Source organism: Lissotriton vulgaris, chromosome 9 (genome assembly GCF_964263255.1).
Source record: "Lissotriton vulgaris chromosome 9, aLisVul1.2, whole genome shotgun sequence".
Lineage (NCBI taxonomy): Eukaryota > Metazoa > Chordata > Amphibia > Caudata > Salamandridae > Lissotriton > Lissotriton vulgaris.
In genome coordinates, this window is record NC_141697.1 from 943,578,027 (window position 1) to 943,605,373 (window position 27,347).

The 27,347-nt window shown below is 47.0% G+C and overlaps 1 protein-coding gene across 1 annotated transcript in view; it reads right to left on the reverse strand.

Moving 5' to 3' along the window:
- The window catches only part of LOC147692587 (RNA-binding protein 6-like), a 1,208,024-nt gene that overhangs the window by 34,052 nt on the left and 1,146,625 nt on the right, over nt 1–27,347 (reverse strand). The window contains exons 20-22 of the mRNA XM_086938798.1: nt 13,017–13,091; nt 10,594–10,685; nt 9,805–9,934 (exon numbers count right to left, since the gene is read on the reverse strand). Coding sequence (XP_086794924.1) covers nt 9,805–9,934; nt 10,594–10,685; nt 13,017–13,091 — 297 coding nt within the window. The remainder of the gene's footprint in view (nt 1–9,804; nt 9,935–10,593; nt 10,686–13,016; nt 13,092–27,347) is intronic.

The following is a 27,347-nucleotide window of genomic DNA, read 5'->3' on the forward strand; positions in this document are numbered from 1 at the left end:
ACACCACAACCCCCCACACACAACCCCGCACACAAACAAACCCCCACCCACACAACCCCCCCACACACACAACCCCCCACACACAACCCCCCAGAAACACAACCCCACACACACACAACCCCACACACACACAACCCCCAAACACAACCCCACACATACAACCCACACACACAATCCCCCCCCACACACAACCACACTCACAACACCAACCACACACACACAACACCCCACATACACACACAACACCCCATATACACACACAACCCCCCCACACACACATCACCCCCTCACACAACCCCCCACCCATACAACCCCACCACACACAACCCCCTTCCAAACACACAACCCCCCCACACACAACCCCCCCCACACACACAACCCCCCACACAAACCCCCCACACTCAATACCCCCACACACAAAACCCCACAACCCCCCTCACACAACCCCCCACACATACAACCCCCCACAAATACAGCCCCCCCCACACACAACCCCACCACACACAACCCCCCCACACACAACCCCACACACACACAACCCCCCCCCACACACACACCACACACAACCCCCCACACACAACCCCACACATACAACCCCTCGCACAACCCCCCCACACATACAACCACCCACACCACCCCTCCACACACACAACACCCCCCCACACACACAACACCCCCAACACACACAACACCCCACACACAACACCCCCACACACACAAAACACCCCCTCACATAACCCCCCACACACCTACAATGCCCCCACACACAAACACCACCCCCACACACACAACACCCCCACACACACACACAACACCACACACACACAACACCCCACACACACAACCCTCACCCCCTCACACACACAACTCCCACACACACACAACCCCCCACACACAACCCCTGCCCACACACACACAACCCCCCCCACACACAACCCCCCCCCCCACAATCCCACACACAACCAAACACACACACACACACCCACACCCACCCATACAGCCCCAAACACATACAACTCCCCCACACAACCCCCCCCCCACACACACCAAACCCCCCCCACACACAACCCACCACACACAACCCACCACACAATCCCACTCAGACAACCCCACACACACCCAACCCCCCACAAACACCGCTTTGAACCTGAGTGGGCTCACAGAGGGGGGCTCCAAAACTTACCTGCTATCCCAGATCTTTGCTAGGCAGCACACCATCGCTGTGTCCCTGACACTGTGGTTGCCCCCGCCACCGAGCTGGTGACATCGCTCGGCCGCGGAGCTGGGTGGAAACTACTGCTCCCAGCATGCCTTGGGAGGACAACACCGCCCACTTCCTGCACAGTGCGCTTGGAGGCGCTTAAATCCCGACAGCTTCCACGGAGGAGCGGGGACCGCTTTGAACCTGAGTGGGCGTACAGAGGGGGGCTCCAAAACTTACCTGCTATCCCGGATCTTTGCTAGGCAGCACACCCTCGCTGGGTCCCTGACGCTGTGGTTGCCCCCGCCGCCGAGCTGGTGACATCGCTCGGCCGCGGAGCGGGGTGGAAACTACAGCTCCCAGCCTGCCTTGGGAGGACAACACCGCCCACTTCCTGCACAACGCGCCTGGAGGCGCTTAAATCCCGACAGCTTCCACGGAGGAGCGGGGACCGCTTCGAACCTGAGTGGGCGCACAGAGGGGGGCTCCAAAACATACCTGCTATCCTGGATCTTTGCTAGGCAGCACACCAGCGTTGGGTCCCTGACGCTGTGGTTGCCCCCGCCGCCAAGCTGGTGACATCGCTCGGCCGCGGAGCGGGGTGGAAACTACAGCTCCCAGCCTGCCTTGGGAGGACAACACCGCCCACTTCCTGCACAGCGCGCCTGGAGGCGCTTAAATCCCGACAGCTTCCTCTGCGTCGCGGACGCGTAGCGGGCGGTGCCGGGCGGAGCCCGGGAAGAGGGCGGGCCATCTGTGGCCATCCGAGGCCAGAGAAGGCCGGGACGGGGACACCCCCCTTGGTACTGAACTAAGAAAGGAAGAAAAAAAGACAAAAGGTACAGATACCCATTGACAATCCCCAGTTTCTTAGGTCCTTCACAAGCGCCACTATAGTGGAACTGTTGAACTTTTATTTGGTAGTTGATGCTGATTACGCTATGACCTGTAAGGGGGGTACTAGAAATCTTTCCTTCCAGAGTGACTTGCTTAGGGGAACGGTGGACTACTATATAAATGTTAAATGTAAAATGTCGTATACTTGTAAAGCGCACAGCTGCCCCAGCAAACGGGCGTCCCGGCGCTGTATACCGCTGGGGAACCCATCCTGGCTTTCCCTGTGAGATGGTCCCTCCTGGGCATCTCCAAGGTGAAGACAGGCATCCCCGGCGCAGATGGGGCAGTTAGTAGAGATTAAGCAAGCTATTGCCCAGAGTTGCTGAGTGGGACCCATGGTTGGAGTAGGCACCGAGGCGAGAATTATCGAGTCCGCTGACCATGGCCCAAGACCCTGCCGCGTCGGGAACCAAACCCTGGTCCCGGGCCGACCTCTGCTTCCGGGTCTGCCGCCTCTAACCATTGAGCCACACCACTCCAAAGAGGGCAACACTCCCCGTTGCCAGTGGGTTAGAGAGAATAGAACGATCCCCAGCCATGGATAGTTCTCCCAGTATGTGTTCTCCTTCACAGTCTGCCGATGCAGCTCCAGTTATATCACTACTGGAGGAACTAAACAAAATGTGTAAATCCACATACGCTCTTGTGGATTTAGGAAATGTGCAAATTAGTGCTCCTATTTGCCCAATAGCAATGACTAGCCCTCGGTCCAGCAGTCAAGTTCACCTAACTCAAAGCACATAGGGTACTCCCCTTATAATACGACCAAAAGAAAATTCTCAATCTGCAGTGTCCCCTCAGGTCTTTTCTGCTAAAAGGAAGAGAGATGGGGTCAAACAAATGGGGAGTCAGGCCAAGCAACGAAAACTAAACCCAAATCTCCCACTGCCCAACACTCCTAGCACTGCCACCCCGAAAGCACCTATCCATGCTTCTTTATTGGCCTCGATCGAAAACATGAAGTCAATAATATCCCCGCTGATTGATAAAATGACTAGCTTAGAGGATAGGCTCACGGGTGTCGAGGAAGCAATTAAGGCCAATTCGTCACTTGTAAAAACCTTGGCAGGACCCTCTCAACCACAGCGTCCAGCCTCCACAGAAATGCCTAAAACCACCACACGAAGTAAGACCACCCGTAATCAACTAGTAACCCCACATTTGAAAACTTTAAATCCTCCGAAAGCTGCCACAACAGTACGGAGTTCTTACTCTAGAGTAGGGCCGAACAAAGAAACAACATCACATAAGGGAACAGCGGTTAATCGTGACAATATGTCACTTAAAACTAGCCATCTACATTTGCCACCAGAGGCCGCTCCTATTGTGTGCGTCCTCTCGGGAAGTACCAGAACTTATAAAGGGGAAACATGAAAGACATCAGGACCTAAGAAACAAGGTTGTGTTGTGGCTAACCAAAAATAGACCTCTGCCACCCAACATTGATGGCACCATACTAAGTGTTAGAAGGGTGGGCTGGCTAGGAACTCTTCCTAAAGATATTGCGGGCGATTTGGTACTTGTAAAATTTAGGAATAAATATGTCGTCCCATATCTCCAATCTTAGCAGCCACAAATAGGAGATGGTCCTATATCTATCCGGAGCCTAAGCGAATTCTACCCTAGAACATTATATGTCCCGTCGCAATGTCAAAAAGCACAGAGCAACCACCTGATGGGCCGAAGTGGCCTTGGGTCGAGAGGTCCATCATTTCCACGTTTAATCAATTTGATCTACTATCTCGCTCTCCAATGATTAGCTGATTTATTCTATCGATTTAATCCCATTTTAATAGATGTTATTTTTCATGAAATGAAATGTATTGGTGTATATTTATGTATTGTTGTTGCTTTTATGATTTTTATACTGAAATCGAATAAAGCTAATCGAATCGAATCACCCAACCCCCCCACACACAACCCGCCCCACACACAACAACCCAACACACAACCCCCCCACACAAGCCCCCACACACCCAACCCCCCCACACACACAACCCCCCCCACACACACACCACACATACAACCCCACTCATACAACCCCCCACACACACACAACCCCCCACACACAAACCCCCCCCACACACACAACCCCCCACACAACTATCTATCTATCTATCTATCTATCTATCTATCTATCTATCTATCTACCTACCTACCTACCTACCTACCTACCTACCTACCTACCTACCTACCTACCTACCTACCTACCTACCTATCTATCTATCTATCTATCTATCTATCTATCTATCTATCTCCCTCCCTCCCTCCCTCCCTCCATCCATCTATCTATCTATCTATCTATCTATCTATCTATCTATCTCCCTCCCTCCCTCCCTCCCTCCCTCCCTCCCTCCCTCCCTCCCTCCCTCCCTCCATCCATCCATCCATCCATCTATCTATCTATCTATCTATCTACCTACCTACCTACCTACCTACCTATCTATCTATCTATCTATATATCGCCCTCACTCTATCTACCTATCGGCCTCACTCTATTGCCCTCACTCGATCTATCTATCTATCGCCCTCGATCTATCTATCTATCGCCCTCACTCTATCTATCTATCGCCCTCACTCTATCTATCTATCGCCCTCACTCTATCTATCTATCGCCCTCACTCTATCTATCTACCTATCGGCCTCACTCTATCTATCTACCTATCGGCCTCACTCTATCTATCTACCTATCGGCCTCACTCTATCTATCTACCTATCGGCCTCACTCCATTGCCCTCACTCGATCTATCTATTGCCCTCACTCGATCTATCTATCGCCCTCACTCGATCTATCTATCTCCCTCACTCGATCTATCTATCGCCCTCACTATCTATCTATCGCCCTCACTATCTGTCTATCGCCCTCACTATCTATCTATCGCCCTCACTCAATCTATCTATCGCCCTCACTCGATCTATCTATCGCCCTCACTCTATCTATCGCCCTCACTCTATCTATCGCCCTCACTCTATCTATCGCCCTCACTCTATCTATCGCCCTCACTCTATCTATCGCCCTCACTCTATCTATCGCCCTCACTCTATCTATCTATCTATCTATCTATCTATCTATCTATCTATCTATCTATCGCCCTCACTCTATCTATCTATCGCCCTCACTCTATCTATCTATCGGCCTCACTCTATCTATCTATCTATCTATCTATCTATCTATCTATCTATCTATCGCCCTCACCCTATCTATCGCCCTCACCCTATCTATCGGCCTCACCCTATCTATCGGCCTCACCCTATCTATCGGCCTCACCCTATCTATCGGCCTCACCCTATCTATCGGCCTCACTCTATCTATCGGCCTCACTCTATCTATCGGCCTCACTCTATCTATCGGCCTCACTCTATCTATCTATCTATCTATCGCCCTCACCCTATCTATCGGCCTCACCCTATCTATCGGCCTCACCCTATCTATCGGCCTCACCCTATCTATCGGCCTCACCCTATCTATCGGCCTCACCCTATCTATCGGCCTCACCCTATCTATCGGCCTCACTCTATCTATCGCCCTCACTACATCTATCGCCCTCACTACATCTATCACCCTCACTACATCCATCACCCTCACTATATCTATCACCCTATGTATCGCCCCTCACTTTATCGCCCTCACTCTATCTCCCTGTTCTCTTCTCCTGTGATGATCTGCTGTTCTCTTCCACCCGCTTCCTTCTTTAACTCCCTGTTCTCTTCTCCTGTGCTGATCTGCTGCTCTCTTCCACCCCACCTCCTTCTTTAACTCCCAGTTCTCTTCTCTTCTCCTGTGCTAATCTGCTGTTCTCTTCCACCCGCCTCTTTCTCTAACTCCCCGTTCTCTTCTCCTCCGCCGATCTACTGTTCTCTTCCACCGCCTCCTTCTTTAACTCCATGTTCTCTTCTGCTGTGCTGTTATGCGGCTCTCTTCCACACCTCCTTCTCTAACTCCCTGTTCTCTTCTTTTCTCCCTCTGCTGATCTGCTGCTCTCTTCCACCGGCCTCCTTCTTTAACTCCCTGTTCTCTTCTACTAATCTGCTGCTCTCTTCCACACCACCTCCTTCTTTAACTCCCTGTTCTCTTCTCCTGTGCGGATCAGGTGTTCTCTTCCACCTGCCTCCTTTTTAACTCCCTGTTCTCTTCTCCTTTGCTGATCTGCTGCTCTCTTCCACCCACCTCCTTCTTTAACTCCGTTTTCTTCTCCTTTGCTAATCTGCTGCTCTCTTCCACCCGCCTCCTTCTTTAACTCAGTTTTCTTCTGCTATGCTAATCTGCTATTCACTTCCACCCGCCTCTTTCTCTAACTCCCTGTTCTCTTCTCCTGTGCGGATCAGGTGTTCTCTTCCACCTGCCTCCTTTTTAACTCCCTGTTCTCTTCTCCTGTGCTGATCTGCCGCTCTCTTCCACCACCTCTCCTGTGATGATCTTTCTGTTATCTTCCATCCACCTCCTTCCCCAACTCCCTTTTCTCTTCTCCTGTGCTGATCTCTTTCACCGCCTCCTTCTCCAACTCCCTATTCTCTTCTCCTGTGCTAATATGCTGTTCTCTTCCACCCGCTTCCTTCCTTAACTCCCTGTTCTCTTCTCCTGTGCTGATCTGCTGCTCGCTTCCACCCCACCTCCTTCTTTAACTCCCTGTTCTCTTCTCCTGTGCTGAGCTGCTGCTCTCTTCCACCCCACCTCCTTCTTTGACTCCCTGTTCTATTCTCTTCTCCTGTGCTGATCTGCTACTCTCTTCCACCAGCCTCCTTTGTTAACTCCCTGTTCTGTTCTCCCGTGCTGATCTGCTGCTCTCTTCCACCCGCCCATTCTCTAACTCCCTGTTCTTTTCTCCTGTGCTGATCTGCTCTTCTCTTCCACCCCGCCTCATTCTCTAACTCTTTGTTGGCTTCTCCTGTGTTGATCTTTTTGCTCTCTTCCATCCGCCTCCTTCTATCGCCCTCACTCTCTATCTATGTCGCCCTCACTTTCTATCTATGTCGCCCTCACTCTCTATCTATGTCGCCCTCACTCTCTATCTATGTCGCCCTCACTCTCTATCTATGTCGCCCTCACTCTCTATCTATGTCGCCCTCACTCTCTATCTATGTCGCCCTCACTCTCTATCTATGTCGCCCTAACTCTCTATCTATGTCGCCCTCACTCTCTATCTATGTCGCCCTCACTCTCTATCTATGTCGCCCTCACTCTCTATCTATATCGCCCTCACTCTGTCTATCGCCCTCACTCTGTCTATCGCCCTCACTCTGTCTATCGCCCTCACTCTGTCTATCGCCCTCACTCTGTCTATCGCCCTCACTCTGTCTATCGCCCTCACTCTGTCTATCGCCCTCACTCTGTCTATCGCCCTCTCTCTATCTGTCGCCCTCACTCTATCTGTCGCCCTCACTCTATCTATCTGTCGCCCTCACTCTATCTATCTGTCGCCCTCACTCTATCTATCTATCTATCGCCCTCACTCTATCTATCGCCCTCTCAATCTATCTATCTATCGCCCTCACTCTATCTATCGTCCTCTATCTGTCGCCCTCACTCTATCTGTCGCCCTCACTCTATCTGTCGCCCTCACTCTATCTGTCGCCCTCACTCTATCTATCTGTCGCCCTCACTCTATCTATCTGTCGCCCTCACTCTATCTGTCGCCCTCACTCTATCTATCTGTCGCCCTCACTCTATCTATCTGTCGCCCTCACTCTATCTATCTGTCGCCCTCACTCTATCTATCTGTCGCCCTCACTCTATCTATCTGTCGCCCTCACTCTATCTGTCGCCCTCACTCTATCTATCTGTCGCCCTCACTCTATCTATCTGTCGCCCTCACTCTATCTATCTGTCGCCCTCACTCTATCTATCTGTCGCCCTCACTCTATCTATCTGTCGCCCTCACTCTATCTATCTGTCTCCCTCACTCTGTCTATCTGTCGCCCTCACTCTATCTATCGCCCTCACTCTATCTATCGCCCTCACTCTATCTATCGCCCTCACTCTATCTATCGCCCTCACTCTATCTATCGCCCTCACTCTATCTATCGCCCTCACTCTATCTATCGCCCTCACTCTATCTATCGCCCTCACTCTATCTATCGCCCTCACTCTATCTATCGCCCTCACTCTATCTATCGCCCTCACTCTATCTATCGCCCTCACTCTATCTATCGCCCTCACTCTATCTATCGCCCTCACTCTATCTATCGCCCTCACTCTATCTATCGCCCTCACTCTATCTATCGCCCTCACTCTATCGCCCTCACTCTATCGCCCTCACTCTATCGCCCTCACTCTATCGCCCTCACTCTATCGCCCTCACTCTATCGCCCTCACTCTATCGCCCTCACTCTATCGCCCTCACTCTATCTATCGCCCTCACTCTATCTATCGCCCTCACTCTATCTATCGCCCTCACTCTATCTATCGCCCTCACTCTATCTATCGCCTTCACTCTATCTATCGCCCTCACTCTATCTATCGCCCTCACTCTATCTATCGCCCTCACTCTATCTATCGCCCTCACTCTATCTATCGCCCTCACTCTATCGCCCTCACTCTATCGCCCTCACTCTATCGCCCTCACTCTGTCTATCGCCCTCACTCTGTCTATCGCCCTCACTCTGTCTATCGCCCTCACTCTGTCTATCGCCCTCACTCTGTCTATCGCCCTCACTCTGTCTATCGCCCTCACTCTGTCTATCGCCCTCACTCTGTCTATCGCCCTCACTCTGTCTATCGCCCTCACTCTGTCTATCGCCCTCACTCTGTCTATCGCCCTCACTCTGTCTATCGCCCTCACTCTGTCTATCGCCCTCACTCTGTCTATCGCCCTCACTCTGTCTATCGCCCTCACTCTGTCTATCGCCCTCACTCTGTCTCTCGCCCTCACTCTATCTATCGCCCTCCCTCCCTCTATCTATCTATCGCCCTCACTCTATCTATCGCACGGCCACAGCATCACTCAGGAGCACCACAGCATCACTCAGGGGCACCACAACATCACTATGCACTACCACAGCATCACAGAATGCCACAGCAATACTCGTCGCCACCACAACATCACTCAGCGCCACCACAGCATCAATCTGTGCAACCATTCAACAACAACTGGTTCAAATATGTTCTCTCAATGTTTCAAGCTTTATTGCAAATGTCACAAAAAGAGGTTAATATTTCACTTCTGTTCTTGGATTTTCGTCACAATAAAATACACTGAACATAATCTTCACAAAAGTTATTTACAAAAGTTTAAGCTATTGCCATTATAAATTACAATAACTTTTATTTAAGTATTAATTATTTAAAAAAATTTAAAGCCATTGTTATTTGATATATCAATACATCTAAGTCATGTAAATACAAAACATGTTGCATTACAAATGCTATAGGTGTCACATTTGCAAAAGTTAAAAGTATTGGCATTGTAAATGACAAAGCTATTAATTTCGCTATTTTCAAAACCAACAAATAAATTAAAAATGTGTCATTTACAAGACCAATAGCTCAAACTTTCCTAATGCGCGACCTATTGCATTGCAAATGCTTGTTTAAGTAGAAAGCCACATGCAGACCACACTCATACAATTTCATATCTGTAGAATAAAGCTGTGAAAATTAGCTGCTTCTTTCAGCATAATGTCTTCTTAAGAAGGGTATGAAGACAATTGCCTTCAGTGGGACTCTTTACAGGGTTCAGCTAAGTCACTTATGCAGTATCAAAGATTACCTCCCCAGGGGATTTTCGGTCCTGCTGGCTCCTTCCTGGCTTAGAGACACCTTTTTTCCATGTGGCTTTTGGTGTCCGCCTCACCTTGGTGTCACCATCAGCTTCAGATCTGATAGGAGAATTACTGTCCCTGAAAGAGCAAAGTGTTAGTAAAAAGCTCACCAATACAAAGGAATTTTACAGAAATGGCATCTTAAACTTAAGTGACTTCCTTGAGGGAGTTTACGACTTGCGCATATGTGTAAAAAATACAGACATGTATATTTTCAATAACGAACAAGTTTGCAACAGCTCAGCTCTCAGTCAGTCCCAATAAAGTAACCTGCACATACCAGGACTCTCTGGCATTTGTTTCATTAGCAATATTTTTTTTTGTATAAATCTGTTTATTGAAGTTCACTTCATGAGTGACTGATTTGGTCCTCTTGGTTCAAAGGGATCAACAGAGTGGCCCACACACACTTTTAAATATTTGTATTCCAATTGTGTAGCCTTCCTACAGATTCACTCTTTAGAAAAACAATGACATTACCAGTCATACCAGCAATTATCGTTACAACTACAACACAGCTTTGACTCCTTGAACACAAATTAAAATAAAACTTAAGTAGCTAGTTACAATGCACCAAACACCCAATGAACCAATACCAAAATAATCAGTCTGGTTTTGGTAATTCCACTTTTTGGTACTTTAGTGATGAATTCCTTATCCCATATCTTTCAATGGATTGAACTAGTATAACTGACCTCCACTGATCAAGTAGCTAGAATTTAGAAGGCTTCAATTACCTCTGTACATCTCTCAAGTATTTAGGACGTTTAATTTCTGGTGACATTTCGCTCAGCTCTCGCTTCTCGCTTCCTTTTTCTTTAAGTTTCACCTTTGACAGAGAAAAAATGCTCCTTTTAGTTACCACGTCATTCACAGTTTACTTCTATTGAGGCACCAATGCTTATCGCGTTCTAAATAAGTTAAAACACAAAAGTTAAAAAACAAATTGTCATTCTGTTAATATGACAATGAAAATTAAATGATGTTGGCAAACAGGGATAGCTTGAATTTACTCCAACCTGCTTTACTTCTTTTCATAGGGGCAGATCTCTATAACTTTGCCCGGTCATCTGCTTCATTTGCTATTTTAACCATTGGAGCAAAACAACTCCACCCATGCTGGGGTATTCTTTTGCACTTGTGGTGTACGTCCTCCCAACCCTATCACCACCAACACGTGCCACACCAGTTGGTGTGAGTGACAAATTTCATATTTATTCTGATTAAAATAACTTATTTCTTAAACAATATACTAACACTGTTTCATAGTGTGACATCTTTCTAGTAAATTTATTTATAGCCATGTAGATCGCTCTAATGCCATTACAACAGTAGATTTCTTACCTTTGGTTTACTGTCTTTTTATTCATACTAGATTTTCACACCTTTTCCTCGTCTTACAAGATTACCAAGAATCGGATTGAATGGTTGCACGTGGCTCTGGCAGCAGAATTACAGAATTATATAGGTGTCACCTGTGCCAGTCACCTCAGTTCTGTCCAATTTCATACATTCCATGAAGATCAGTACAGGGCCAGGAGTTGAACATTGTGACGCCACATAGTATTGGATACTGCTGACCATGGTGACCTGTCGGACCTCGCCATTTCATCTGTAAGGGGTTTTTAGAATCTGAGCCAAAAAGATAATGAAGCCTCTGCTGACATGTCTGCCCTGGTAGAGGCACCGGGTCACAGTCTGACTGTATGATGATTGGTTTTGCTTTTGTAATTTCGCAATGCCACATCGGGCAAGAGAAGGCCAAATTTGGTTGGTGTCTAACATCTGAATCAGCCTAGATCCTCTGCCGGCACCGGTAGAGGATGGGCCGGCTCAGGTGAAAGCATATACCAGAGTCTGTAGCTGGTAACAAGAGGGTTAGAAGTTGACAAAGATAGATCCCCTGGGAATAACCCAACTGATGGCACCTTGTGTTCCTTGGAGCTGAGAAGTGCACTACATGGTGTTGGAAGCACACCAAAAGTCTGCAGCATGGCATCCTTAAATACCTCAATCTGCTGCAGCATTGCTGAAGGCCTGCTGAATTTATGGACAAATGGGGGGAGCAGCTGAGGAATTAGCTCTCCAGAAAAACTCAAAGTTTAACAACTCATGTCATGACGCCATCACACCCTTTCTAAGTTCGGAAGAGTGGGATGGGGTCAAGCCCTGGTTTTATTTTAATTCTTTTACATTGATTTCAATATGGACTTATTGGAGGACTTTCAGTGTGAGGATGACTGCTTCCGGGTGCTGGACCGATTACACGCACACGATGGGATTTACATGAAGGCTGTTGCTACTTCTTGTGTTTGGAGACATATACTTTGCTTCCCAGTACTGGATCGCCTTCAGGTGTATAAAGCACATTTATCACACAACTAAGAATAATTGCCAGAGCCCAAACACCAGAGAGGCTCCTCAAGGCGGTCCGTTACCAACATTTGCTTCCTGCAGTTCCAGCATGGTTTGAAACCTGTAGTTTTAGGAGGAGTGATCATTTCCCAACACACTGGAACTGGTTTTAGAAGTGGTCAGAAAAACAACATGTTTGTAAGTGGAGCTCCAGATCCACGTTGAAAGGCTTAGGAAGGAAGGAACTGATATTCAGGGCGCAGGGATCCTGCTTATATGTGGCTCCGCTCTCTTTTCTAGAATGACATGGAGCCAATGCGAAGCAGCATGGTAACACCAAGCGGCGTACAGGAGCACTAGTCGAAAAGGTTTCCAGATCGAGTCTGGAGACTGGGAAATATTCAAAGGTGAGAAATCTGCATTTAAAAGTATTCATACGAAACATATTTGTTATGATCTCTACACAAGAGGCCATTACAATCCCACCAGCAGTAAAGCAATCAAGGAGATTACTTGGTTTGGTAGGGAAAAGGTGAGCTGCAGGGACAGGAAAATGTGTAGTCTTGTATGTTCATGGATGCTATCTTGTCTGGTCTACGCAAACCAACTCCAGAGCAACAGTCTAAGAAGTAGATGGAGCTACCCTGGAGTTCTGACTGCCTACTCAAACCTCTGTGGGTCAACACAGACAGCTGGGACAATTTAAAGAAAGATTGTAGAAAAAAAATATTGCTGATCAACACATTTCTTACAAACTAAACCAAAAATGACAAGAGTCAAAGTTCAGGATTGCTTGTCGACATACCTCCCTCTCTTTCATTTCCAGATATTCAAGCTCCCGTTCAGACTGTTTGATTTTCCTGTGGATTGCCATATTTTGCTGCAAAGCAATGAACAGTAAAATGAGAAAAGAAGAATTAATGAAAAAAAGTAGCATATTTTAAAACATCTTTTTTTTTTAAAACAGATCTCATTGATAGATCGCACAGTAAAAGCAGCACCTCGCACACCTCGCACACCGAAGTTAACTGCACATCAAATATGAAGCTTAAAACATCTTTAGAAGAAAGCTTTAGCAGAAGGCTCTACACTGCAAATTTTTGACTGAACCTGAATACAACACTCTGGGTAGGTGTCACACTAAGCCTCAGAGAACATTTTGTTTTTGTTCTCCAATTCCAAGTCACTCTGTCCCTTGCATGGCCTACACCTTGCTGATTCTAATGTCAGTTTGCAGCACTAGTGTTTTATATATTATAAAACAGAGGCCGCAATACCCCTGCAGGTGCGTTGTAGCCCACCGTAGCACCCCGGGTGCGAGTGGGGCATTAATGATAGAAGCAAAATCAACCCCTCAGCCAGCCGGTGGATTTCCATTCTTCCCGGAGGTCAGTGGGCTGCTACCATGCTTACTCAGCCCGGGGAGCCAGATGGAGTTTGACGTGCGGCGGAGCAGCCCAGGAAAATAGAAAAGAGGAGGCAGCAGCAGCTCCCTATACAGCGAGTCAGCAAGGTAGAGGAAAGTGCAAGCAGAAGTTGCAGTCGTATGAACATTTAAGTGGCGCTGTAATTGCGATGCTCGAAGAGGGGACAAAACTGATAGGCACTAAGCCCACGGAGCCCCCTCCTCTCTATTTTCACTGAGGTATAAAGAACACACAATATTAAGTGGCAGACCGGAGGTACAGAGTAAGTAAGAATGGTCCCCTCTAGAACCAGGTCACATCAAGGACAGAATTTACAACAGAAGGGGGAAAAAATATTAGGTGACCCTAGAGAGCAAAAAGCAGAGGCAAGAAACAACTCACCAAGGGCCTCAAAGGAAAAAAAACATCCAAAAGAGCCTGTTACCGAATGAGGCAGGGTGGCATTCAGTCTCCAAATCAATTAAAGATGTATTAGTCAGACATTTAAAAAAACCCACAGGTACAAGCTGATGTATCACCCTCAGGTGAGAGAAACACAAGGGGTGGAGACATAGGGAACGAAAGTGTGCGACCTCTTGACCTCTCCTACCATTTACAAAAAACATAGATCTCGTTATCATTCTCTGATAGAGCCAAGATTGATTATTCCCCTTGCATGTTTTCCCTTACGGACAAGAAGGCTGTGCTAGAAAGTGTGACAGTGAGCACGGGGGAGGAAGGAGTAGGATCTGGGAACACGGAGGAAACGGGCAACCTGTTAGAACAGAGCTTGATGATGACTAACGAAGAAGCAGGTTTTTTTGCTCAGCATTCGTCTTTAAATCTAGACGTTTCAGCATCTTCGTCAGCCTCAATGTTGGATATAATGCTAATTACGCAAAAAAGCCCTGCAAGGAATCTTTGATATAAAACAATGATATTCTAAAATCCCAGAAGGGCCAGTTACAATCCATTGTTTCAGAATTCAAACAAATAACGGATCATATCATATGTCAACCTTAGCAAGGCCAGTTGAGGGTATCAGTAAAACCATGCCAAAAGAAGCTCACGGGCAGGATGGAGGGGATATAGCTAAAGAGCACCTACAGTTTACATCTCGAGATGCCCAATTTTGATAAAAAAAAACACGGGGCAAGCCCACAATGTATAGGCTGTGCATACCACACAAAAGGGAAATAAGAAAGGGGCCATTGAAGGACAAATAAATTAGGAAAGGGGAGGCAATTCGTAAAGGCCCCTTAAAAGATACTACAAAGAAGCAAACACAGGGTTCTAAATACGCGGCCCCTGGAAAATAAAATTATACGTGGATGCCAGGGGGCCGATACATGGAAGAATCACTCGCCTTTTAGGAGAAAGATGGGCGGCTATGTAGAAGAAGACTGGGATGTGTAGTAAAGAAACAGACAGTAAATCAGGGTGGACAAGCCTAAAAAAAGAGATAATAGTAAAGGGGAAGATAAATCAAGTAAAGAAGGCAAGTCCGATAGAACAATTATATAGAATGGCTGGGAAAAAATAAGTTATGGGTATATCTAGAGCCATACACAGGGAGAGAAAAGGTAAAAGAACAAGTAACTAGTCCCTCTGAATTGTTCTCAGTTACTATTTTCCCTCTCAAATGCCCAAGCTTGAAGACTAACATCAAACAATGTAAGAAAAGTAGGGCTCATCAATGACATTCAGGGTAGCGGAGTAACAAAAGTGTTCTTGTATTCAGAAATAGTTAAGGCAACACTTGAGAAAGAGGAGGTGCTAAAGGAAGGCATTACATTTGTGATGGAAAATGAAATCTCAGAAATAGAAAACACAATCACCTTTTTGAAACACCATCCTGTGGTAGGATCATGGCAAGTTACCTTTGATGAACAGGGCATCATGAATAGAAGACACGTAGAATGTAGTAAGAAGGGTGCACTCAAAGTAATGATTCCAAAGCATGGCCCAGAAGAATATAGCGAAGGTCACTGCAAAGGGAATTGTTATGCAGCGCTGGCAATCTCTGCTACTAACAAGTCAGGATGGTTGAGTGGTATAGATTAGGAAGAAGAGGGGGTCGCACAGCCTAGGAATTCTATTGTGGAACATCTGTGGGTTTATAAAAATGATAAGGCTAGAAGTGTTTAAGGAAATGATGAAATTATACGAGATTAAATCTACAGGTAACTTCGCTGTGCGACAAACCTCCAGCATTAGAGTGGGGCAGGTAAAGCCGTTTGGGGGACTGACAATACTTATATCCACTAAGGCACATAAAGAGGTGTAAACCATAAAAGTGAGAAGCAACTGGATTGTCGCCTGTAGAGTTCACCTATGCATTGAAGATAATAGGTATGACTGTCTGACAATAATTACTTTATATATCCAATTGGGGAACATGAAAGAGTATGGATTGGAGCTAAAAAGATTTAAGGAAGATATGGAAGGAATCTGTACAAAATTTTATAATGACATTATCCTTTTGCCTTCACATAACTGGGCGCATGGGATCATAAATATAGAAGGAAGATTGACCTGGAAAATCCCTATTAGGAATGGGTTACGCCAAGGATGTGCCCTGGCTCCCCTGCTTTCTTTCTTTGTTCATCGCTGATCTACCAGCAGTATAATCAGCATCAAAAGGCCCGAGCCCTAAAATGAATGCCACACATATAGCTTGCTTGCTTTACTTAGATGATCTGGTCATAATGGCTAGGTCTACAAATTAAAGTGAATACATTCTTGGAGTACTGCAACAAGAACAAAAAACTAGTGGTAAATATAGATAAGACCAAGGTGCAAGGATTTGGGAAAAATATGTAAAATTTGAATGGTATTTAGAGCCTAATAATCTAGGAACAGTGAATAAATATTTAGGGGTATAGTCTGAACAGAGACTATTGTAGAAAGATCATATTGAAGGACTCAAAGTGAGAACCATGGTGTCAATAAATGAGCTTAAAAAAATGTAATAAATGCTATGGAGATATGTGCCTAAGACCTATTCTACCTGTTTATGAAGCCGTGATCCGCCCTTAATTCCACTATGGAGTTGAATAGGTAAGCCTAAGTGGCAAATTGAATTGGGATATGAAGAGAGGAAATGCCTGAAAAGCCTACTTTCACTACCACGGTCAGCAATGACCCAGCAATAAGAATGGAAACAGGATTAATATCCTGGAGTTAACAAACTTATACTGAGTATGTAAGATTCTGGATGAGCATGGAGACAGGGGAGGTGCTGACACTGTTGTCACTTTGTAAATATGAGATAATGCACAGTGAGCTGTAGAGGGCCAAGAGCACCAGAAAGCTCCTGGAGGGAATATGTAGGGCATTGGATTTAAATATAAGTGAACACCTTCAGCTAGGGACAACAAAAGGCAAACTCTGTATATAGATAAAAAAGACTAAAGAACAAGATATGAAGTATTCAAAGGGGGGAAAGCCATCTGTCCAATTTACTTCGAATTCGTGGCGGAATGAACAGTGGTATTCTTAGGTTGACTCTATACCAAACTCCACATTTAGATCAGAGATATTAAGATTTAGAATAGGTCTAAACTGTGCTACAGCAATATTAAGACAAAAGTGGTTATGATGGATGAACACGGAAAATGCACTTGTGGGATAAACGTACAGTGTGACAACTTGCACATTCTTTTAGACTGAAAAAAGTTTCAGACACTGTGGAAAGGAATTAAAGGAAAATGCTACTTACCAGTATGCATCTGTTCTTGGCATGTAGAGCTGCAGATTTCTACACTTTGCATTAGATCGCCACCTGGTGTTGGGCTCGGATGATTGCATGTTGTTGTCGTTTCGGAAGAAGTCTTTGTAGTCACGAGATAGGGGACTCCTCCCTTGGACAATAGTGCGCATGTGTGAGAAAGTGAGTTTCTGTTGCAGTACCCCCCCACTTTCTGCCAGATACCTGATGCACTTTTCCTTGGTGTGCCCTGGGTCCCTGCTAATCAGGTACCCACGGCCTGTGTTCCTGGCCTAAAAACTATACTAAAGCCTAAACCCAATTGGCATCTCTGGCCACATGTCAGCCCCTAGTACATGGTACCCTAGGTAGCCAGGGCATTGTGACCAGAGAAGACCCCTAAGGGCTGCAGCACTTATTGTGCCACCCTTAGGGGCCCTGTACCTTGACACCCACACACTGCCTGTGCAGGCTGAGTGTCTAGGTGCAGAACTAAGCAAAGAGTCGACATGGCACACATCCCTGTGTGCCCTGCCCACAAACCTACTGCCCTGGCATCCATCAGCCACCCCTCTAGCTGGGTGCCCTATGCCAGTGGTATGGGTACAGGTGCCTGAGCTCTGAGCCCCCCTACAGTACCCAGGGCCATTCCTGGGCACTGTAAGTGCAGTGATGCCATTAAGAGTATATGGTGCTGGGAGGCTGTCATTAAGAACTCCACAGCACCATAATGGCTACACTGAACACTGACAAGTTTGATATCAAACTTCTCATCACATTAAACCCACACTGATGCCAGTGTGGGATTTATGGTAAAATGCACTACAGATGGCATCTTAGGGATGCCCCCTGAAACCTAACCTACATCGCACGTCTTGTCTGAGAGGAAGCCTAGGCTGCCACACAGGAGACAAGTTGCTGGACCCCTGGGTGGAGAGCTCCCCGCTCTCCTGGGCCTGCAACAATGCACATCCTGGGACGAGGTGCCAAGCCCTCCTCCCCCAGGATGGGCTGGGGAAGCTTCAAAGGCATTCCGCCTTTGTGAGCTTCTCCAAACCACTTGCTGTACTCAGCAACTGGCCCCCACCAGTTCTGACCCCCACTCTGGTGTGAAGACTGTTGGGAAAACCTACGTCAGAAAGGGGTGTGTGCCAGCCTGTGCCAACTCCACCTCTCAGGTGGGAGAGGTGAGGTGATGCACGACCCCGGGCTCCGGCCATCTTGAAGATGGGGAGCCCTGCCCAATCACAGCTAGGCTCCTGCCCCCCTCCCACAGGAGAGGGGCAGGCTAGGGGGTGTACCCACCTCAGGACAGGGACCCATTGGTCCCTGCCCTTGTCCTATCTGTAATGCCCCTAAATTTAGTATTTAGGGGCATCCTGAACCTTTTTCCACAGATCCAGATTTGGAAACAAGAAATAAGATCAAGGAACACTAAGACCTGCCGTGCAGCTGCTAAAATGAGTAAGACAACTGATTTGGCCCCAGCCCTACCGGCCTGTCGACCCTCAAACCTGCTCCTGTTAAACCCCGGCATCTCCAGGGGTCAGCAACCTCAAAAACCCTGGAGGACCTGACTGCCTTGTGACTCCGACTACCTGGGTCTCCCACGAGCAGTGGTACTGCTCAAAGCAAGTAACACGCCCTGGCATCAGCCCGGAACTGCGAACTCTGCGCACTCTGCACCCGCCAAGCCAGGCCTGTGCCGGAGTGAATCAAGATCCTGAGGACGTCCCCGCCGGCGATTCTGACCTGGAATCCAGTGCCCAAGGACCATCCTCGCGACCCAGACGGCGCCTGCAGCCACAGGACAAAGGACACCGACGACCGCGATCAGCAGGGGGTAAGATTTCCCGACCTCAAAAGACACCCCCGCAACCGGCGCCCCAGGGCCCCCTGTGCCCAACTCCTGGGTGCCTACCTATCCTCCAAGATCCCAACTTACCCCTCGAAGTGTTGGTTGCTCCAGAAGATCCACCGTCCCGAGCCTGCAGCCTTTGTTCCCTTTTCAAGATCCTTGTTGAATAACATTGAGCGCCCGACGGCTCAAAAGCACTCTGCACCCAGCCACCTGAGTGCCCCTGGGAGTGCAACCTTTGTCCTATCCTACTGCCCCATTTGCCCATAGCAAGAGACCAGGAGCCCAGCTCCCACATCCGCGTGGCCTGCTAGCCAGCAGCCACCAACCGAAGACCCCTTGCCTCTCATTGGATAATATTGGACCTAACTACCTCTGCACCCGGCCGCCCCTATGCTGCTGAGGGTGTACCAACTGTACTTACCTGACCCTGGGGGACCCCTGAGTCTATGCCCGGAACCTTAACTTTACCAGTCGAGTACTCACCTGAAAACCGATGACTCATTTTCCTGCCATAGGATAACATTGACTGATTTGACTCAAAATGTCTTCTAAGTGTGAGACTGGCAAGATGGCTGCACCTTAGTGCTCCTCTGCTGGTCGAGACCACCATCCACCTAATATCCTACACTCTCTGCGCCATCCATGGCTGCACTTAACATGTCCTGACTCCCGAATTGCAGACGGACACTTTGGGGCTGTTGATTTTGCTGCTAGGTGCCACTAAATGCTTTTTTTCAGCAAAACCTTGATCGGCGCAAGATGGCGGCTCCGGAAGGAACTTGCCGTTAAACTCTTCTACAGGGAAACTCTCCTGTCCCTGTGCCGCGACCTGAGCGCACGGTGCCCGTCCGGGGTTTTGGACCTGCCTGATCGGCAATCTGTCATTGGCGCACTGCGGAGGGGCTGGGTTCCGCGCTCGCTCTTCTGCACATCAGGACGGTCAGCCGCCATTCCAGGATCCGACTCATTGAGGTGAGGTGAAGGCGATGCCTGTTCCGGCGGCTAGGGGACGAGAAGCATTCTGAGAGACCAGAGAGTGGCAGACTTGCACACAATGCGCCCGCACATAGCGTACACTTACTGCTGTCATCCTGTTGTTCCCTGTGCGGCCTGGGACTCTCCTGCCTCGGTTAACGTAGCCTCAGTGGTCCGAACTAATGCTGGGACATATCCATCTACTTGGAGCCCTCTCGTTGCCGGTGTTGCCCGCTCCGGCGTCGCGGTCTCTGCTCTAGTGGCCCAGCGCTCCTATCTGTGTCTGCGTCACCTGTGATGCCTGCAATAAATCGCTGCATAACGTAGCGCCATCGCGCCCTCAGGTAGGCAGCGGAACGAAGTGAATGCACTGTCGGAGGGACCGGAGGGAGAACTGTATGCAGAGGAATTACTTGTGTTTTATCTGCAATTGGCTGACATACTGTGTACACCGGCGCCCTCTGTATTAATTGCAGCCTTCCTGCCTTTACAATTTCCACCTCTGTGGCCTGACGCGGCGGCTGGGGAGTGAGAGGCTAGCTTGAATTATTGCCGGCGATACACCCTCCTGAAATCGTGCCTTCAGAACTGGGGGCCCTGGGATTGCCTCATTGTCTTCCCCATCTGCTGTGGTAACAGCGTGTCTCTACGCTACGTGGCGCTGCTTTGAATAACGCTCATCGCTGCCTGTGAACCGCACCATTGTGACCTCAAGTGTGCTGCTGTGCGGAGATTGCGTGCTGTGATTCCCATGGTTCTTTGTGAACTCTTTGTGGCTGCAGTACTGTGCGCTGCCCACCCCACTGGAAAGCTAAGTGTAGAAGTACTTCGCCTGTGTTTGCTATAAGTTTACTACTCTTTCCTGTCCTGGCGCAGGATTCGGCGCCCAACGCAGTTGCAGACCTCCCGGTGAGCACTGCATTGGAAATCTGGGTCACCGGTGAGTGGGGGCCTGCCCACCATTAGCAATCCTGACTGGGGCGGGACCTGGCTTAGCAACGGCTGCTACGCTGGCATTTACTTTGGGGGAATACCCAGCTGACCAACAAGATTTCCTCCCCTAGCGCCCCCCGCTGCTGAAAGGGGGCAAGGTCTGAGGGCCCGCTATCTGTACAGGAGGGAGAGTTGAGCTGATGCTGGAGATGGGGGGCACGAGTCCGTAGTGTGCCATGCGAAAGACCGCGTGACCCGCAACGCTCCTCAGTCTACGATTACACCAGTCCCCTCATTCGACTGCCAGCACGAGCTGATCTAGGCCTCCCCATGGACGCACGTGTGTGTGTGCGCGCCTGAACGGGTATGAAAGACTATGTTCACTTTTGTTTGTGCTGGTCTGTGTGTGTGATGGTGTTGACATATATTTGGGTGTTTTTGTATTAGAGCATGTGATTCTATGTGTGCTTGTGTTTGTGCGCGCAGATGTTTCTGTATGTGTGCTTATGTCTGTGTGTGTGATGGTGTGTGCATGTATTTGAGTGTTTTTGTATTAGAGCATGGGATTGTATGTGTGCTTGTGCGTGCGGATGTTTCTGTATGTGCGCCCTCTGTTCGCGTATGAGAGTGTGTGCGCACATTTGTTGTGTGCTTGTGCATGTCTGTGCATGTGATGGTGTGTGTGTGTGTGTGTGTGCATGTATTTTTGTGTACATCTTGGGTATTTTTGTTCTGGAGCATGATAGTTTCTGTATGTGTGTGTCTGCGTGTATATGAGAGTGAGCGCATTTGTGTGTGCTTGTGCACGTCTGTGCATGTGATGGTTTCTGCGTGTGCATGTATTTGGGTGTTTTTGTATTACAGCATGGGATTTTATGTGTGCTTGTATGCTTCTGGCTATGTGCTTGTCTGTGTGCGTCAGTGCGCATATGTGAGTGTGTGCTCATATTTGTGTGTGCTTGTGCATGTCTGTGCATGTGATGGTGTGTGAACGCTGGATTTGTTATTTTCTGGCGTCCGCTGTCCTGGATATTAACGTTAACTGTCCGATGCCTAACCTTAGGATGGCCACCAGTGTAGAGTACAGTCCCCTGCCTGACCCCATGATGGCTTCCATAGTGGTCCTCTACACGTTGTTTTACTTCTCTGGGACAACAATTAGATATTGACCAGACCGTGAACCTTTCCCCTAACCTGCCTACACACCAGGCCCTTGAACCTGCAGAACTTACCCCAGACTTGGAGACCTGAGCGATTTGGCTGATGCCTGGTGGAGCTACCATATAGCTATAGAGAAGATGGGTTGTGGACTCCCCCCTCCCTGCCGTCACCTACCCAGCCGGACCTTGGGCAGATTTTCCCCTTGTCTCTACATCCTGTCTTCCTCCTACCCCTTTACCCTATCTCCTTACCCTTCCTGCTCCATTCACCTTGTCCCCTTTGTTCTTTAAATGCTTTTCCTGAAACTTATGTAATTTTTAACTGATGTAATTTGCAACATTATTGTCAAACAGCGCTCTGATTCCATCCGGTCTAGCCAGCGCTATATAATAACTCATTAATTAAATTTGTTCCCATTTAGTACTCTTTCTTCCTTTGTCTACCTCCCTAGCTCCTATCCACTCTCCCCTGAATCTCTCACCTTGCCTGCTAGTCTGCCTAGCCCCCTGTCCTTTGTGCCCTTTGACTAAGCACTCCTTCTCCCCTTGTTGGGGAAAGATCCAATATTTATACTCTGGAGTCTCAGCGTACCCGCTGAGAGAGTACACTGCGCCAAGGGAGCCAATCACAGCTGAGGTATGGTATGGCACCCCTTGCTAAAGCACTCCCTCTCCCCTTTTTGGGGAAGGATCCAGTATGTAGGCCTTGGAGTCTCAGAGACCCCTCTGAGAGAGTCCACTGCGTAAAGGGAGCCTCCCGGAACAGAGATAGGGTAGTGATACCACTTCCCCTGGGATCACAGCTTACTGGACTTTGGACGTTGCATTGACTCGTCTACCAGTTTGTGTCCACGTCGCCCTTCCCCTCCTGTTTCCATGCGATGTCCTTCACCCTACCCTTTCCCGCCTTCATTACCTGTCTACTTCCCCAGCTCCTTCCCCCTCCCCTGAATTTTTCCCCTTGCCTGCTTTTCCCCTTACATATTTGTTCTTATTGTTTATCTTGACCTTACAAGTAACTATGTTGCCATGCTCTAATAACCGTGTAACCTTTGTAACAATGTAACCTGTAACTATGATCTGATGTTCATGTAAAGCGCTCTGATACCTCTGGGTCTAGCCAGCGCTATATAAAACCTTTAAAATAAATAAAAATAAATAAATAAATAAAAATTCATCTAAAATCAGCCGATTAACGAATTTCGAATTACTCACCTGGGATCAGGAGAGAAGCCAGTACTGTACCTTGTAGCCCAATACTGAACCACAAAAGTAATCCTAACCGTGTTTGCTAGTAATCTAAATTCCTGCCATGGGAAACCATTGACTGTTTTTCTGTGAAAATTCTTCTAAGTGTGAAGTTTTGAAATGTTAAAATATTTATCTAAAATCAGCCGAATATCGAAATCCGAAGTACTCACCTGTAATCAGGAGAGAAGCCAGTGCTGTATCTTTTAGCCCAGTACTGAACCGCAAAAGTAATCAGAACCGTGGTTACTAGTAACCTAAATTTCGCCCATAAGAAACCATTGACTGTTTTTCTGTGAAATTTCTTGTCTACTTTTGAAAGTTACAAATATTCCTTAAAAATCGTACCAACTACTAAAACGTAATTACTTACCTGTCTTAGGTAGAGACTCCAGTGCTGAACCTAGGAGTCCAGTACTGGATTACAAAAGTAACGGGAACCTACTTTACCTGTGCTTTGAATTTCCTTCCATTGGATAACATTGCTGGTTTTGCACTAAAAAGTTTTGAAGTGTCAACTTTTAAAATACCTTTTTTATTGTTTAGGAATCATTGCAATAACTAAAAAGTTTTTACTAAACTATTTTCAGCTTAGACCCCAGGACTGAATCAAGGGTCCAGTTATGAAGTTACAAAAGTAATGTAAAAAGTAATCAACTGCATTTATGTAGAAAAATCCATTGAGCTCAATGTTAAATTGGGTTTAGAATTGTGTTGCCTACTGCAACAATTGTACCTATTGTGTTTACAAAGTTTATTGCCTCTTTGCAAAGTAATTACATGAGAGTATTCATATCGAGAAAAGTATATTTTGATACCTGTTGGTTCTAAAAATAAAACAACTATATCTTTGGATATAAAAACAATTGGCCTAGAGTTCAGTTCTTGAGTGTGTGAAACCTTTTGCTGACTGAGTGTGTGCAACAAATGCTTTACACTGTCCTCTGGTACTGCCTTACTGCTCGGCCAAGCTTCCACTTTAGAGAGTAAGGTCAGACCTGACTTTATCCTCTGTTATACCTCTGGGGATTGTGGACTCTATACACACTGTAACTTACTTTGGTCCAGTACATATAGAGCCATTTTCTCACAGCATGGGTATCGGCTCCATCCTTAAGATTGTTTTTTGCCATGATGAGAAATGATGGAGTTAGTAGAAATAAAGAAGGGATGTCCATGCATGTATATCTAATTAAGATAAAAACTGGAACAGATAAAGCCCCCGGGGAGGCGTGTAGAAATCTGCAGCTCTACATGCCAAGAACAGATGCAAACTGGTAAGTAGCATTTTCCGTTCGAGGCACTTTGCATCGATTCTGCAGCAGTGTCTCCCCTAGCGGTGGTCACCTGAATCCGTTGCAGTAGTTTAAAAGAGAGTTTTGAGGACAGCTTGGCCTACTGCAGCTTGCTGCTTTGCTTGCACATTAACACAATAGTGTTTAGTGAAGGTATGTATTGTAGACCATGTTGCTGCTTTACATATGTCTTCTAGAGGAATGTTCCCTAAGAAGGCCATAGAGGCTCCTAGTTTGCATGTGGAGTGTGCTCTAGAAGGAATTGTTAATGTACGTTTTGCTTTTTGATAGCATATTTGTATGCATTTTACAATCCACCTAGCAATTCCAGCTTTAGAGATGGCTTTGCCTTTATGTGGTGGTGAGAAAGCTACACACAATTGTTTTGTTTTTCGAAATGTTTTAGTCCTATTATTCTAATATAGGGGGGCTCTTTTGACATCTGTTGTATGTAGAGCTCTCTCTGCTACAAAGTCTGGGTTTTGAAAAAACACTGGTAACTCTACAGATTGGTTTAAATGAAAAGGAGTAATTACTTTAGGAAGGAATTTAAGAATTTAGGAGTAGTCCTTAGTCCTTAATTTTATCTTAGTTGTATAGTGAAAGCTTAAATTTCACAAACTCACCTAAGAGAGGTAATAGCAATGAGGAAAGCTGTTTTCCAAGTGAGAAATCGCAGTTCTCATTTATGTTAAGGTTCAAAAGGGGGTCCTATCAGCTTGGTAAGAACAATGTTTAGGTTCCACTCTGGAGAGGGTGGTAACCTAGGAGGAATAATTATTTGTAATCCTTCCATAAAAGCTTTTATTGCTGGTACTCTAAACAACAACATATGTTGTCTGTTTTGTAGATATGCCGCAATGGATGCAAGATGTAAACGTATAGATGAATATGCCAGATTACATCTCTGTAAATGGAGAAGGTAACAGATAATATTTTGGATGGAAGCCTCTAAAGGATCAATTTGATTATTAGAGCAATAAATGGCAAATCTTTTCCATTTAGCAGCATAGCAAGCTCTAGTAGTAGGTCTTCTGGCTTCTTTAATGATATTCATACAGTCTAGTGGCAGGTTAAGGTAACCAAACTCTAAGACTTTAGGAGCCAGATCGCCAGATTCAGTTGACCTGGATCTGGATGCCTGATGTCTTCATGGTTCTGCGTTAGCATGGATGGTGGCAGAGACAGTTTTTGGTGTGGAACTAGAGAGAGTTCCAGCAGTGTGGTGAACCAAGGTTGGCGTGCCCATGAGGGAGCTACCAGGATGAGTTTGAGAGACTGTTGTTTGAGCTTGCGTACTACTAGTGGTATTAGTGGGACTGGCGGAAAAGCGTACGCAAATCTGCCTGACCAGTTCATCCATATCGCATTGCCATTGGACAGTGGGTGTGGAAACCTGGCGGCGAAGGTTGGGCATTTTGCGTTTTCGTGTGCGGCAAACAGGTCTATGTCTGGATGACCCCACTTGTGAGAGAATGGTTGAAGAACTTGCAGATGTAGTTCCAATTCGTAAATCTGTTGTGTCTGTCGACTTAACAGATCGGCTGTCTGATTGTGAACTCCAGGAAGGTGTTCCGCTAGCAGATATATATTTTGTGGAGTGGCCCATCTCCAAATGTTTTGTGCGAGCTGGGACAGCTGCAGGGAATGTGTGCCTCCTTGTTTTTGTTTGTAGTACATGGCTGTCATGTTGTCCGTCCGGAATAAGACATCTTTGTTCCGCATGTGCACTTGGAAGGACTTTAGTGCTAGAAAAATTGCCAGCAACTCTAGGTGATTGATGTGAAGCACCTTTTGTTGAGCTGTCCATCTTCCCTGAGTTGTGTGGTGGAGCAGATGTGCTCCCCATCCTGTCATGGATGCGTGCGTTGTCAGTACTATCTGTGGAACAGGCTCGAGGAACGACCACCCTTTGGACAAGTTTTTGGTGTTCCACCACTGCAGAGAGCGATGTGTCCACCAACACCAGGTCTGTTAGTTGTCCTTGTGCCTGATTCCACTGATGTGCTAGACATTTCAGCAATGGGTGCATTTGCAGTTTTGCATATGGCATAATAAAAATGCAAGATGCCATCATGCCTATTAAGTGCATGAACACTCTGGCTGGTAAGGAGTTTTGGTTTTGAAAAATTGTAACTAAGGCTTTAATGCTCTGTATCCTGGCTGGACTGGGATAAGCTAGAGCTGTATTTGTGTTTATTGTAGCCCCTAGGTATTGATGTACATGAGAGGGCGGTAGATGTGACTTGGTGTGGTTTATTGTACACCCCAAGTTGTGCAGTGTCTGAACACACTGGTTGAATGACTTGTCTTTTATGAGCCAATCGTCTAAGTATGGGAAGACATGTATATGTTGTCTTCTGAGATGTGCTGCTACTACTGCTAGGCACTTTGTGAACACTTGTGGTGCGGTTGTGACCCCGAATGGAAGGAGTTTGAATTGATAGTGTTGTCCTTTTAACACAAACCTGAGATACTTCCTGTGAGAAGGATGTATGGGAATGTGAAAGTAGGCGTCTTTGAGGTCTAGTGTAGTGAGGAAATCGCCT